Source organism: Phyllobates terribilis, unplaced genomic scaffold (genome assembly GCF_046119375.1).
Source record: "Phyllobates terribilis strain yellow unplaced genomic scaffold, ASM4611937v1 Scaffold_3__8_contigs__length_932513732, whole genome shotgun sequence".
Lineage (NCBI taxonomy): Eukaryota > Metazoa > Chordata > Amphibia > Anura > Dendrobatidae > Phyllobates > Phyllobates terribilis.
In genome coordinates this window covers 328,389,774-328,404,322 of record NW_027362763.1, presented here as the reverse complement: position 1 = coordinate 328,404,322, position 14,549 = coordinate 328,389,774, and the positions used below count along the sequence as shown (strand labels likewise).

Sequence of the window (14,549 nt, the reverse complement as noted above, 5' to 3'; positions counted from 1 at the left end):
CGCAAATAGGGCCTTCTGATACTGCCCCATTTTTGTAGCCCTGTTCGCCTCAGGAATAAGAGATATAAAGTTCTCCTTGTAGCATGGGTCTAGAAGTGTCACCAATGAGTTTTGACTGTCACCCAAAATTTTGAGAATGCGAGGGTCATGGGAAAGGCAGAGTAACATAAACTCAGCCATGCGTGCCAGACTGCTAACAGGCAAGACTTCCATGTCCTCACCAAGAGGATGACTGACCATGCTCTCATCCTCCTCCTCTCTGTCCTCTGGCCATCCACACTGAACAGATGGTATGATAGTTGTGCAGGTAGTACCATCTATAGTGCATGAAACTAGCTCCGTGTTCTTCCTCCTCCTCCTCTTCCTCATTGTTACCCAATCCACGTTGGGATGAGATGAGGCTGGACTGTGTGTAATCACCCTGTGAGATTCCTTGCTCCATCTCATCATGCTCCGCCTGCAATGCATCCTCTTTGATTGTGAGCAGAGAGCATTTCATAAGACAGAGAAGCGGGATGGTGACGGTAATTATGGTGTCATCACCGCTGCCCATCTTGGTGGAGTCCTCAAAGTTTTGGAGGATGGTACATATGTCTGACATCCATGTCCACTCCTGAGGTATGTGTGGAGTCTGAACTGAATACCGGTGGCCTTGTTGATGCTGGTACTCAACAACTGCCTTCTTTTGCTCACAAATCCTTCCCAACATCTGCAGTGTAGAGTTCTAATGCGTGGGGACATTACACACAAGTCTGTGAGCCGGAAGCTGCAAACACTGCTGAAACACGGCAAGGGAGGCGGAAGCTGTAGCTGACTTTCTAAAATGGGCACACAGGCAGCGTATTTTAACAAGCAGATCTGGCAACTCCAGGTAGAATTTGAGAAACCGCTGAACCACGAGCTTAAGCACATGGGCCAGGCATGGTATGTGTGTGAGCTTGCCTCGCCTCAGAGCCGCCACCAGTTTCCAGCCATTGTCACACATGACCATGCCTGGCTATAGGTTCAGCCGTGTGAGCCACAGATCTGCCTGCTCTTTCAGAGCTGTCCACCACTCTTCAGCATTGTGCTGTTTGTCACCTAAGCATATTAGCTTCAGCACAGACTGTTGCCGCTTAGCCGAGGCAGTGCTGCAGTGCTTCCAGCTTGTGACTGATCTGGTCATTTCGGAGATGGAGGCTGAAGAGGAGGAGGAGGCTGAGGACTAAGAAGTGCACTAGCTGTAGACTGTGGGGGCAGGACGTGTTCCATCCCAAGGTCCGACTGGGTCCCGGTTTCCACTATGTTAACCCAGTGTGCCATCAGCGAGATGTACCGTCCCTGTCCACAAGCACTTGTCCACGTGTCCGTAGTTAAGTGGACTTTCCCGATAACTGCGTTGTTGAGGGCACGGCTAATGTTTTGCGACACGTGCTTGTGTAATGCAGGGACGTCACACCAGGAGAAATAGTGGCGGCTGGCAACCGAGTACCGAGGGATGGCCGCCGCTATCAGGTTGCGGAATGCTTCCGTCTCCACCAGCCTAAAAGGCAACATTTTGAGCGCAAGCAGTCGGGAAATGTGGGAATTTAGCAGTGTGGCCTGTGGGGCTTTGGCTGCGTATTTGTGCTTGTATTCAAAGGACTGGGGTATGGACAACTGAACGCTGCACTGGGACAAGAACGTGGATGTGCTTCCTGATGCTGCTACTTGAGAGTGTGCAACGACAGGTGCAGGGCAGGAGGCATCTTCGCATGCACCATGGACAGGGAATTAGCTTGCATGCACAACAGCGGAAGAACCAATGGTGCCACCCACAGACACTGTTCCTGGACCGTGGGGTTCGGCCCACAAAGTCGGGTGCTTTGCTGCCATGTGCCTGATTATGCTGGTGGTGGTCAGGCTGCTAGTTTTGCCACCCCTGCTGATGCTGGCCTGGCAGGTGGTGAAATGGCCTTTTTGGGGTTATCGTCAGTGTCTTTAAAAAACCACCAGACTTGGGAAGACCTAACAGTTGTACTGGCAACTTCCTTTGTGTTGGTGTTACGGGGAATGGTTGCCTGCCTTCTGTCGGCAGCCACCACACTGCTTTTTCCTGCCTGTTGGGGTGCTCTGCCTCCCTCCCCCTGTATGCTGCTGTCCTCGCTCTGCATGTCCTCCTGCCAGGTTGGGTCAGTTACTATATCATCCATCACCTCATCTTCCACTTCCACACTCTGGTCCTCCTCCTGACTTTATGGCAATTGTGCCTCATCATCGTCTACCTCTTGTGACACTTTCCCACCGTTGCCTTCATTTGACCGTGGCTGCTCAAATATTTGGGCATTGCTACATGCGATCTCCTCTTGCTCCGCTTCAAGTGGACCAGGTGAGAGGCCCGAATCTATAAATAGAAAAGTGAACAGCTCTTCAGAGTGTCCAAGTGTGGGATCAGTTGTCTCCGGGCATTCGGCATGGTGGGAGGAAGGAGGATCAGGGTGAGGAATATGCAGTCCAGACTCATTGCTACGGAGACTTGACCGTGTGGAAGACAGGGTGGTAGTGGTGGTGGTGGCTAAGTGACTGGAAGCATTATCCGCTATCCAGCCAACAACCTTTTGACACTGTTCTGTGTTCAATAGTGGTGTGCTGTGGTCCCCTAGGGATTGGGACAGGAAGGCTGGGCGAGAAGATGTGGCTGTTTGTTATGGCACAATTTCAGCTTGCCCACGGCCTCGGTCTCATCCTCTGCATGCACCATCACCATGACGTCCAGTTCCCCGTCCCTTGCCCATTTTAAATGGAGGACAATATCTTCCACGCTCACTACAAATGGCTGAATATGGAACAAAGTTATATGTGATCTGTGTGATAGACAAACCACAGTTTTAAATACCTGGCCTGTAGGTAAATATTTTGAACAGCAAACCAGTGTCTAAAACTTTGCTGACACGCTAAAAAAAATTTAGAATGGAGGCCAAAAATGGCAGAATTTTCAGAAAACGTATATGTGATCTGTGTGACGGACAAACCACAGTATTAAATACTTGGCCTGTAGGTAACTATTTTAAACATCAAACTGATGCCAAAAACTTTGCTGACACACTGAAAAAAAAATTGAATGGAGGCCAAAAATGGCAGTATTTTCAGTGCAATTATATGTAATCCGTGTGATGGAGAAACCACAGTTTTAAATACCTGGCCTGTAAGTAACTATTTTGAACAGCAAACCAGTGTCAAAAACTTTGCTGACACACTGAAAAAAAAATTGAATGGAGGCCAAAAATGGCAGTATTTTCAGCGCAATTATATGTGATCCGTGTAACGGACAAACCACAGTTTTAAATAGCTGGATTTTTTAGTGCTGTAATATGGAAAGGACCTGGCTGTATTCTGCACTGCCAACAAGCAAATGGCACAGAAAAACTGTGTTCTCTGGATTGCTTTTTAAGCAAATAATGAGGATTAAGATCCAAAAAAAATTATTCCTGGCCCCTGAGACCTGGGCCTATGTCTAGAAATATCTAACAGCAGCAGAAGGCAGAACTGGAATGGAGCCTCTTGTGCTATATGCACTGCAGTCTGCTATATACACTGCTTGCCTGCCTATATACACTGCCTGCCTGATATCTCTGCAGATGGATTAGTCCTCAGAAGGACTGTTTGTTGGATATGTGTTATGTACTTGTTTTCTCCCTACACTAGCTAATACACAATCAAATCTCTCCCTAGCTTAGCAGTACCTCTCCCTACACTGCCTGATTGCGGAGTAGACTGACGAGCACAGCGGCGCCAGGTCTGATATAGACCTGATGACGCTGTGCGGCCAGCCAATCACTTTAATGCCACAACCAACAAGGCTACGGCATTACAGTGAGTGGCAGGCAATCCCTGCATGTTGATTGGCGCTGTAAAGAGCGCCAAATATGCAGGGAGGGGACCCAAGCATCCGCCCGAGCATCTCGCAAGTACTCGGCGAGCTCCGAGCATCTCGAGTACTTGCGAGTATGCTTGCTCATCACTAATACTTACCAATATTTGTTTTTTTACATCAGTTATAGATGTATGGTTTTCTTTCATCCAAGTCCAAATCAGTTGTAATTGTTCAAAGTAAAAGTAGTAATGCACTTTGGACTAACTCTACATTTATGTGCTTTATTCCAGCTTTTTCAATCTGCAGTGCCTCTGGAGACCCTCATTATAACACATTTGATGGTTCAGTTCACCATTACATGGGGAATTGCAGCTACACTCTTACAAAACTATGTAATGTAACACCCAGCGAATCCCCATACTTCCATGTCTACGCCACCAATGAGTACAGAGGATCCAACACTGAAGTATCATACATCCAATCAGTACATGTAGAAGTATACAATACTGATTTCACATTGCTGAAGAACAAAAAGTTGAACGTAAGTTTCCTACATTCTTAAGAATAATGTTTTTCCTAATTGGAAAGGAAACACTATTATAAGTGAAAATATAATTCATGTCCATACACGTATGGTGTGGATAATAAGGGAACCCATAATTCCAATAAAAACAATTAAAAGTATATAGGGAACTCCAGATAATAGTTAAATCCTACAATAATATAGAGTAAATAACCCCAAAAAGAAAAAAATTGTATATACAAAATGTATAGAAAAATATAAAATTGTATTGCAAATCTAAAATAGTATATAAAAATACAAAAATAGGGTATAGAGGTAGGTCAATGGTGAAGACACAAAAAATCAAGGAACACAAAGGGACAAAAATATATTTATATAAGGGCAGCACAAATTAGTAAATACTGAGATCAGTAATGACCATAGGATATATGCTCATGGGTTGTAAGAAATAAATCTAAAGATATACCCATAACTGCAGCAGAAAACCGTATAGACTATGGCTCACACCAAATAGCAAATACCCTGAGAGCAATTATGCATCTATAAGTATATATCCAGCAGTAAGTCTAGTAATAATAGCATTTACCAATGTAACCAAATGTCTCGCTATACACCTCCATCCACGACACGTGTTTCGCATTGGCTTCCTCACGGTAGGGAGCTATGTGAAAATAAATTAAAATATGACTCACGACCCAGTCTGTTCCTGTACATCTACATACATGTCTGTGAAGCCATTTTAGTGAGTAAAAGAGCCTAGTTTACATTGTCATTATGTGTTATAAATTGTTATTTATTTTCTAGTTTAATTGATTTTACTAAACGTGTTATAGGTTGATGGAAAGAGAACAAACCTCCCAGCTGGTCTAGACAGTAGAGTCAAAGTGCACATCAGTGGCAGTTATATAATTTTGGCTACGGACTTTGGTCTACAAGTGAAGTTTGATGGTAACCATTACACTGATGTTTCCCTTCCCTCAACAATCAAGGGTGATGTGTGTGGTTTGTGCGGTAAGACATACTTTTGTATCTACTTCCAGTGTATAGTCTTCATGGAAGTTATTGGTTTTGTGTAACTGTCAATGTTCTTACCTTTTAGGTAACTACAATGGCATTGCGGCAGATGACTATTTGAAGCCTGATGGTAGCACAGCATCAGATTCAAAAGACCTTGGCGATAGCTGGCTGGTTGACCAAGATAATAATGAGTATGTGTTGGAAATGTTGCGTTATTCGTTACATTTTTGAATGTGTTTAAAGAAAAATATTTCCATTAAAAAAACTATCAATTGATTTGCACTTCACATTTATAGATATTGCTATTCTTAAAGAAGTGTTCTGATATTAAGATACTCTAAGCTAAAATAGCAGACTATTATAATATTCAAATTTGGATACTTTAAAAATTCACTAACCTTTAGTTATTGATGGAGTATTACAAGATTGGAAAACAGCGGAACAGTTGTAAATTGGTTTGGTCTGGTATTATGGTTCAGCCATATTTACTAACATTTTTTTGCAAATGAGATATGCAAATTAATATTGTTTGTTTCTTAAAAACAAAAACTGCCTGTTTTCCAATGCTATCATGAAATTCTGTATTCATTGTAAATCTCTAAACTCCAATATCACATTCATTTAATTCAGCAAATTATTACATTTAATAGAAAGTTGGTAAAAATACAATGTGTCAATGTAATAAAAGTAGTAAAACATGGTTTATCCTACGTATAGACCCTATGTGTAATATATGTTTTATTTCATGTTTTGTAGGTGTGGTAGTTATGACCTAGAAGTCTGTGATATAAATCTCATAGCTGAGTACAGCAAGAGCACACTTTGTGGCATTATAACTGATATATCAGGTAATATATATATATATATATATAGTTTCTATAATAACATACCAGTATGTTTATTTATATTACTGAATACTAATATTTTGAAATTAAAACAGGGATTTGTTTTATAACAATCATCTACACAACAAAACTCATTAGATTTGTCTCCTATTTTCTAATTCATTAAAAAGATATGTATTTATATTAATTAGGAATTTTCAAGAATTGCCATGCTCTTGTGAATCCTGATAATTTCTTTGACAATTGTGTAATGGACATGTGTTTCACTGGTGGCGAGTCAAATTCCCTATGCTATGCTGTGCAAGCATATGCTCAACAGTGCTCAGATGCCGGAGAATGCGTTGAATGGAGGTCAGACACCTTCTGCCGTAAGTATTAAATACATTTTTCAATTTGTATTTCAACTATTATTTCTACTAATAACAATGGAGCTTAAGGCTCTCATATATACAATTAATTAAAATTTATGAAAATTAACAATTTTAAGCAAAACAATCCTTCATGGAGTTAAAAACCTAGGAACAAACAATCGTTTTAGCTAAATGAGCCTAGATAGTTATTGTTTAAAATAAAGTTGGTTGTGTTTTATCTGTTTGGCAGAAAGACCAACTTATAATCTTCTGGGAATATTCTTTCAATGAAGGATCAATAGTTTATGAAAATATTTTTTTGAAAGAAGATTCCTATAAATATTGTTGACTGGTGAGATGCCCACTGATCCTCATGTTATTACTTATTCTCTGTACCCAGCTATTTCTCCAACTATCCCTGGAATGTATGTCTCAGTGTCTCACATACGCAGCCACTAGTCAGTGAATCCTGTCCTCGGGAACAATGAAGATCAAAGTGATTGGATCTCTACCGATCACTTGAAAGTTGATTTTCATGTTGGGAATGTTGGGAATAACTCTTTTATTAAAAATTTAAAATTTTTATTGCCATAATATTTTAAACAACATTGACAAGTGAGTAAAAATTGCTGATGGTTTAGTCTCAAGTTGGACAGTCTTCAGATAATTAATATCTGGCAACCCTTGTTTCAATATTTTCTAGCAATTTCTTGTCCTGCAAGAAGCGAATATAAGAGCTGTGGTACCGCATGTCCTGCCACTTGCTTCAACTCTCCACCGGTGGCACCATGCAAGGCAGAGGCAGTAGAAGGCTGCTTCTGTAATGACTCTTATGTCTTAAGTGGAGACAGATGTGTTTTTCCAAGTCAGTGTGGATGCTCTGATGAAAATAACAACTCCTATCAGGTAAGGCTTCCGTAGTCATTAATATAGAGCTATATCAAGATACTATTATTTCAGTACTTATCTGTGCTATGTTATGAACTCTTTCATATGTAATCTTCAGCTTGGAGAAAGTTGGTTCACCCATGAGAACTGCACACAGCGCTGCACATGCAATAATAACAACAACATCACTTGTGAAAATTGGCAGTGTGGAGTCTATGAACAATGCAAACGGCAGAATGGAGTGCTGGGATGTCAATCCTCTGGTTTGTATTTTATTGAAAGTTCACTTTCTAGTATGTGTAATGCACGTATCAAGTTTATAAATGTCTATATGTATATACTGTATGTTAAAGGAATTCACGCTCTCAGATAGGTATTAGGTAGCGTTCACACAGGCAATTTGATTTAGTCCAAACATTTACAGCTTTATTGCTTTCATATAACTTCAAGGGGTTCCAAACCAAAACAGCCTCTTCTGAGCACAAAGATATAGCAGCAAATAAACAGTTCATTCAGCAGGGAGCATATACAGGGTGGGCCATTTATATGGATACACCTAAATTAAATGGGAATGGTTGGTGATTTCAACTTCCTGTTTGTGGCACATTAGTGTATGGGAGGGGGAAAACTTTTCCAGATAGGTGGTGACCATGGCAGCCATTTTGAAATTGGCCATTTTGGACCCAACTTTATTTTTTTCAATGGGAAGAGGGTCATGTGACACATCATACTTATTGAGAATTTCATAAGAAATACAATGATGTGCTTGGTTTTAACGTAACTTTATTGTTTCATGAGTTTTTTACAAGTTTATGACCACTTATAAAATGTGTTCAAAGCATCTGAAACAACGGATACTGGAAGCCTGTGCTAGCATTTCTTCTGTGGTGTTGCTATCAATGTGTCAAGAGTGGGAGAAGAGGGTTGCATGGACAATCCAACACAAGGGGCAACACTTTGAACACATTTTATAAGTGGTCATAAACGTGTAAAAAAACTCATGAAAGAATAAAGTTACATTAAAACCAAGCACACCATTGTTTTTCTTATGAAATTTTCAATATGTTTGATATGTCACATGACCCTCTTCCCATTGAAAAAAATAAAGTTGGATCCAAAATGGCTGACTTCAAAATAGCCGCCATGGTCACCACCCATCTGGAAAAGTTTTCCCCCTCCCATATACTAATGTGCCACAAACAGGAAGTTGATATTACCAACCATTCCCATTTTATTTAGGTGTATCCATATAAATAGACCACCCTGTATGTCAATGTGGGCTCATCCAAACATATTAGAGTACTTTATCCTGGAGCAAAGTCTATGCACAGAAGAGGTATGGTCCTACCAGTCTCGGTATCCCCTTCAGCCTGATCTCCAACAGATTCCAGCACCAAACAGTAGTGTTCAACTCCATGCATAGTTCACATTGAACAGACTGCAACTTCAATGCGTTACTCTGCAGCTCTATCACACAGACGGCTCAGCTGTCCTAGCTGATGTGTGCAGTCTCCATTCAGAGGGAGACTTGGGCTAGTTTCTCTCACTGCTACAGCTAACATTTTGACTGGTCACTCATCAGCTTTAACACACTGCACTCTGGTCAACATCCAGCAAACTGACAGACTGACATAAGCTGAACCCACTTTCTTATTCTTAGTTGAAGCTAGTCAAGTGCATCTAATTAAAACCTGTAGTGCTAGGATCCAACCCGGTCCTACCTGGCTCTGCTCTTAATATATATTATAATTATTTTAACTTATGAAATTAGAATTTATTTTGCCAGAATAAAGATTAGGTATATCATTGTTTAGTAAATTTACAGGTGACTTGAATACCTGAATGCTATTTAGTTTAGCATTGTCATCAAAGACTAGATACAATTACAAATGAAAAGATGAAGGTAGTAAATCCATGATAATGTGGTCCTATATTTATGTTTATGGCCAATTACTAAATCATAAGTTATATTGATAAATTCCAAATAAAGTTGATTAAATCTGTTGACACAATAGCAGAATGGATATCTGTTGTCCTAATAGATAAATGTTATTCATGATTTGGTGTATGTTCCTTTCTTCAGGTATCGGAACTTGTCATATTTTTGGAGATCCCCACTTCAACACATTTGATAACGTTATGCACAGTTTCATGGGCACATGTACTTATTTTCTGGTGGATATATGTGACAAGAGTAGTGTCATTCCATTTACCATCAAAGGAAAAACAGAGGACCGTGGACAAAGGGCAGCAACATACCTTAAAGAAGTTTATATCGATATTTATGGACTACGTATCACCTTGCAGAAAGACAGGAAAATTCTTGTAAGATTTACATCTATATACTAATTAGTAAATGTGTCTGTTTTATTTTATATTCAAATTATCTATCTTTTTATCAGTCTATCTCTCTCGTTACTTTGCAGCAATATTTGTCCTCATTATTGATAATATAAGGCTGAAAAAATACACAATAAAGTTATTTAATTTCCCTTTAACAACAGGTGGATAACACACGAATCCAAACACCATGGTCAGGAAATGTGAAAGGGCTCACTATTGGAAATGTTGGTCTTTACACTGTGGTGACCACAGACTTTGGAATGATTGTGAAGTTTGATGGAAATCACCACTTGGAGGTTGTCCTCCCTAACGCTTACTATGACAAGGTCAGTTCTAGCGGTTTTAGCTTTAGAAATAATTGTAATACAGGAATTTATGTCCACGATATGTAATGGATTTTTCTTTGCTGTGAAATAACAGGTGTGTGGTATGTGTGGTAATTTCAACGGCCAGAAGAATGATGAATTACTTATGCCAAATGGACTTCAAGCAGCCAATGTTATAGAATTTGGAAACAGCTGGAAATCAGAAATTGACAGTGATCTGAAGTAACTACAAATATTCTTGTATTATTTAGAAGTTGTCTGTTGTTTGTGCAAGTCTAAACACAATATGTGGGAATATCAGTAACAATATTAGCTAGAAAAAATGTAATTGAAATTAGATGTCACCAAGATGAATAAACCCTATTCAGTCTGCCCAGTTTACTGAGAATGTGACTGTGCTTGGATAAGATTGGAACTCACATAGCAGTGAATAGAAAAAGTTAAGAATGTACGGTCACCTCTCCATTCACAATGTCTGTGAGATAGGTCATAGAACCCTATTCTCAAACTCAGTGTGGATCTTAAAAGTAATATTTGAATCCATCAGTGATTTATGACATATCCAATGGATATACCATACATGTCCTAAACGTTTATGACTTTTAGCTTTTTAGAGGTGCATTTCATATCAACTCTATATTGTTTAAGAACATTGAGGGTATTAAATTCTTACGTTCTGAATTTCATGGAGATGTCAAAAGAATTGGTGGCATCTAAAGCACTGGCACTCAGATCATCACAGTACATTGCTTAGCTATAACACTACTACATCTCGATACATTTTTTCAAGATAAATCCTACTCAAGATTCAGTATTACACTTTATGTTCTCAGTATAGTATATAATGACACTACCTATTTGTAGAGAAAAATAAATGTAATAACTTTCTTGTTTCTCTTACAGTTGCTTAGATGATACACGAGATGATCTAGATCCACCATGTACTGCTAATTCACTGCCAAACATCCAGAGACAGTGCAATGTTCTCCAGTCAGACACATTCCAAGCGTGCCATAATCTAGTTAACCCAGATGACTTCATCAAGTCCTGTGTATATGACATGTGCAGATACAATGGCATGCAGTCTACTCTATGTTCTGTAGTCCAAGCCTATGTTGATGCCTGTAGAACTCAAGGAGTGAACATTAAGTGGAGAAGTCCATCTTTCTGTCGTAAGTATTCAAATATTTGCATGTTGATATATAAGGAAAAATAACAGAACAGTTTACTGCAACTAATATAAAGTGTATATACATTGTCAATTTTTTAGCAACACAAAATTTCACTGCAGAATTTAAAGATTTAGCTCTGCTATATCTGTTCTTTGATTGTGATGCAACTTGCACCGTTGTTCAGATTTTGGAAATTGACATCATTACTGTCTTAGACAACTTTTTTTGGATATGCTATTTAACCACCTATTTCTCTATTGCAGCTTTGGCTTGTCCTTCACAGAGTCACTATACAGACTGTGCATCACTTTGTCCACCTACCTGCAGCAACATCTACGCTGAAGATACCTGCGAGAAGCCAACAACCTGTATGGAAGGCTGCGTCTGCAAAGATGGCTATGTACTTAGCGGTGACCAATGCGTTTCACTTAAATCTTGTGGCTGCAGGGACTCTGATGATAATTACTACAATGTATGTATATATGTAACTTCTATGATACATACAACATAATTTAACAATTTTTAAGTTAGCCAAGTGCATAAAATGTTAGTATTGTATTTTACATATAAAACAATTCTTTGCTAATGACAACTGAACTGTAAAGAATTCCATAGAATGGAATCAAAAGTATACACTGTAATTATTATTATTTATTATTATAGCGCCATTTCTTCCATGGTGCTTTACATGTGAAAAAGGTGTATACTTACATGAATTATTACAAAGATCTTTAACAAAACGGAACGACGACTGGTACAGGAGGAGCGAGGACCCTGCCCGCGAGGGCTCACAATCTACAAGGGATAGGTGAGGATACAGTAGGTGAGGGTAGAGCTGGTCGTGCAGCAGTATGGTGGAGCAATGGTTACTGCAGGTTGTAGGCTTGTCGGAAGAGGTGAGTCTTCAGGTTCCTTTTGAAGGTTTCCATGGTAGGCGAGAGTCTGACATGTTGGGGTAGAGAGTTCCAGAGTAGGGGGGGTGCACGGGAGAAATCTTGTATGCGATTGTGGGAAGAGGAAATAAGAGGGGAGTAGAGAAGGAGATCTTGCAAGAATCGGAGGTTGCGTGCAGATATGTACAGGGAGACTAGGTCAGAGATATAAGGAGAAGACAGGTTGTGGATGGCTTTGTATGCCATGGTTAGGGTTTTGAACTGGATTCTCTGGGCAATGGGGAGCCAGAGAAGGGATTGACAGAGGGGAGAGACCGGGGAATAGCGTGGGGACAGGTGGATTAGTCGGGCAGCAAAGTTTAGGATAGATTGGAGGGGTGCAAGAGTGTTGGAGGGGAGGCCACAGAGAAGGAGGTTGCAATAGTCAATGTGGTACAATTAACAGTGCAGCTTTGACCAACTGCAGAAATTTATACCCCTGGCACTTTGATTTTTTCCCAATCTCCTTAATTTCCTTTAATAGATAAAGGCCTAATGTAAAATATGCACACATACAAAGCAATATCTTGATACAGTTTGCAATGGGATTAATTCTATTTTATAGAGAAGCATCTCTATCAAAAAGAGAGGTCATGTTTTATGTGCACGCCACTAGGTTCAGATAGGAGCGAGACAGGTCTCATGAATTTTTGGAATCCTGGGGGAGCCATTACTCAAGGTGACCATACGTTGCTGCTTTCTCAGTCATCAAGTCTCTTAAAGCAACAGGCTTCAATAAAAGCAACAGTCTCTTTAGCAGCACACTTCTGTGCTCCCACAACAACAGGCTTTTCCTTCACAAAGGCACAATAGTACACAGCATTCTTTATCCTGCAGTGAGATAGAGCGGGGGAGGGTTTGATGAGGGAGATGATCCCTGTGACACAATTCCTTCCAGTCCTTTTCTTCCTGCCCGATGATAGACTTCCTGAACTAGCAGTGCAGGGTATCTGACCTCAGCCCAGTGTCACACTTGACTTGAATCCTGTTCATTACAGTTCACTTGCCTGAACATCATACAGCACTTCTCCCTTTGGCTGCTGCCAGAATAATAAAAAAGATCCCCACAATCCCCTGGGGCTCTAATCTCTCCCTGTCTCCTATGACTGTGTTAACCCCTCTAGTTGCTGGATGTTTCTGAAGCACACCACTTCCTGTCTCCTGTGATTTTGTTAACTCTTATAGTTGCTGAATGCTTTTGAAGCAACAACACTACTGCATGTCACACATGATTACCAATACCTCGTTCCAATAACAATATACTGCCAGATGCAGATAGGTCCTGGTGATATAAGGTGGCGGCAACACAGGAGCAAAATACTGATGAACAACCACAAATTCACAAACCCATAATGCAGGTGATTGACTAGTACTCTAAAAGCAGATGGATAAGACTTGTATAGGGTGCCTGTCCCACAGATGCCTGTAGGGCAGCATGCCTTATTGCAACCTATTGGTCACACACATAATATTAGATCAGGTGGGCCATCTAAAACGCTATAAGTGCGCCCAATAAGGGCAAATACCATATTTTATTTTACTCATTCTGCAAGTATGAAAAAACACATGAAATATTAGTTGATATTTTGACCAAAATATCCAAAGCTCATAAGGTTTCTTATGTCTTGCAAGTCCCTGCACGAAAATCAAAAGCAAATCACTGAAAAAGACATAAAATCCAAAACATCTTCACAGAAAAAAGGCCATACTTAGCAATACCTGTTCTCAATATCAATATACGGCAGAATGCAGACAGCTTCTCTGTCCCTTCTATTTTATAAACAGATTAATTTGTTCAGAGGTTTTCTTATATATATTAATATCAATGTGTCATAGATTACAATGTGTCACACAAAAAAAGTTATCTGCTTGCAAACACAATTAAGAAAAAAAAGTCACATGTGAATGGTTTCCAATAAAGCCCATAGAAGTAACATTTATACTGTTTGTCTTGTTCTTTTCCAGGTTGATGAGAGCTGGATTACGCCACACTGCACAAAGAAATGCGAGTGCAAAAAGGGCAATGAAATCAAATGTAAAGAATTTAGATGTGCCAATGGAGTCTGTAGTGTGAACAAGAATGGACATTACAACTGTAAACCAAAAAGTAAGAGTAGTGGTCAGTGGTTACAATGTTTGTCTCATCAAGTTATTCTCTACGAGATCCTTTAAATTAATATAAATTCTGGGCTTGCAAGAAAACATTGAAGTTCAAGGACCTAATAAGAGCAACTACAACATATCACCATGCCCCATCACACACCTAAATCTAGATACTTGAAAAATAACCTCGGCACTCAAAATATGAATTTATGTTGAAT

General features: G+C 39.9%; 1 protein-coding gene across 50 annotated transcripts in view; it reads left to right on the top strand.

Annotated features, from left to right (window-relative positions):
- Positions 1 to 14,549, top strand: part of LOC141259327 (IgGFc-binding protein-like) — a 187,511-nt gene that overhangs the window by 153,345 nt on the left and 19,617 nt on the right. For all 50 annotated transcript variants that reach the window (XM_073675146.1, XM_073675093.1, XM_073675139.1 and 47 more), the window contains 13 exons: positions 4,123 to 4,373; positions 5,189 to 5,366; positions 5,455 to 5,563; positions 6,129 to 6,220; positions 6,409 to 6,585; positions 7,271 to 7,473; positions 7,574 to 7,718; positions 9,539 to 9,780; positions 9,960 to 10,124; positions 10,219 to 10,346; positions 11,028 to 11,296; positions 11,560 to 11,768; positions 14,194 to 14,335. In XM_073675146.1, the coding sequence (XP_073531247.1) occupies positions 4,123 to 4,373; positions 5,189 to 5,366; positions 5,455 to 5,563; positions 6,129 to 6,220; positions 6,409 to 6,585; positions 7,271 to 7,473; positions 7,574 to 7,718; positions 9,539 to 9,780; positions 9,960 to 10,124; positions 10,219 to 10,346; positions 11,028 to 11,296; positions 11,560 to 11,768; positions 14,194 to 14,335 (2,310 nt within the window). The remainder of the gene's footprint in view (positions 1 to 4,122; positions 4,374 to 5,188; positions 5,367 to 5,454; positions 5,564 to 6,128; positions 6,221 to 6,408; positions 6,586 to 7,270; positions 7,474 to 7,573; positions 7,719 to 9,538; positions 9,781 to 9,959; positions 10,125 to 10,218; positions 10,347 to 11,027; positions 11,297 to 11,559; positions 11,769 to 14,193; positions 14,336 to 14,549) is intronic.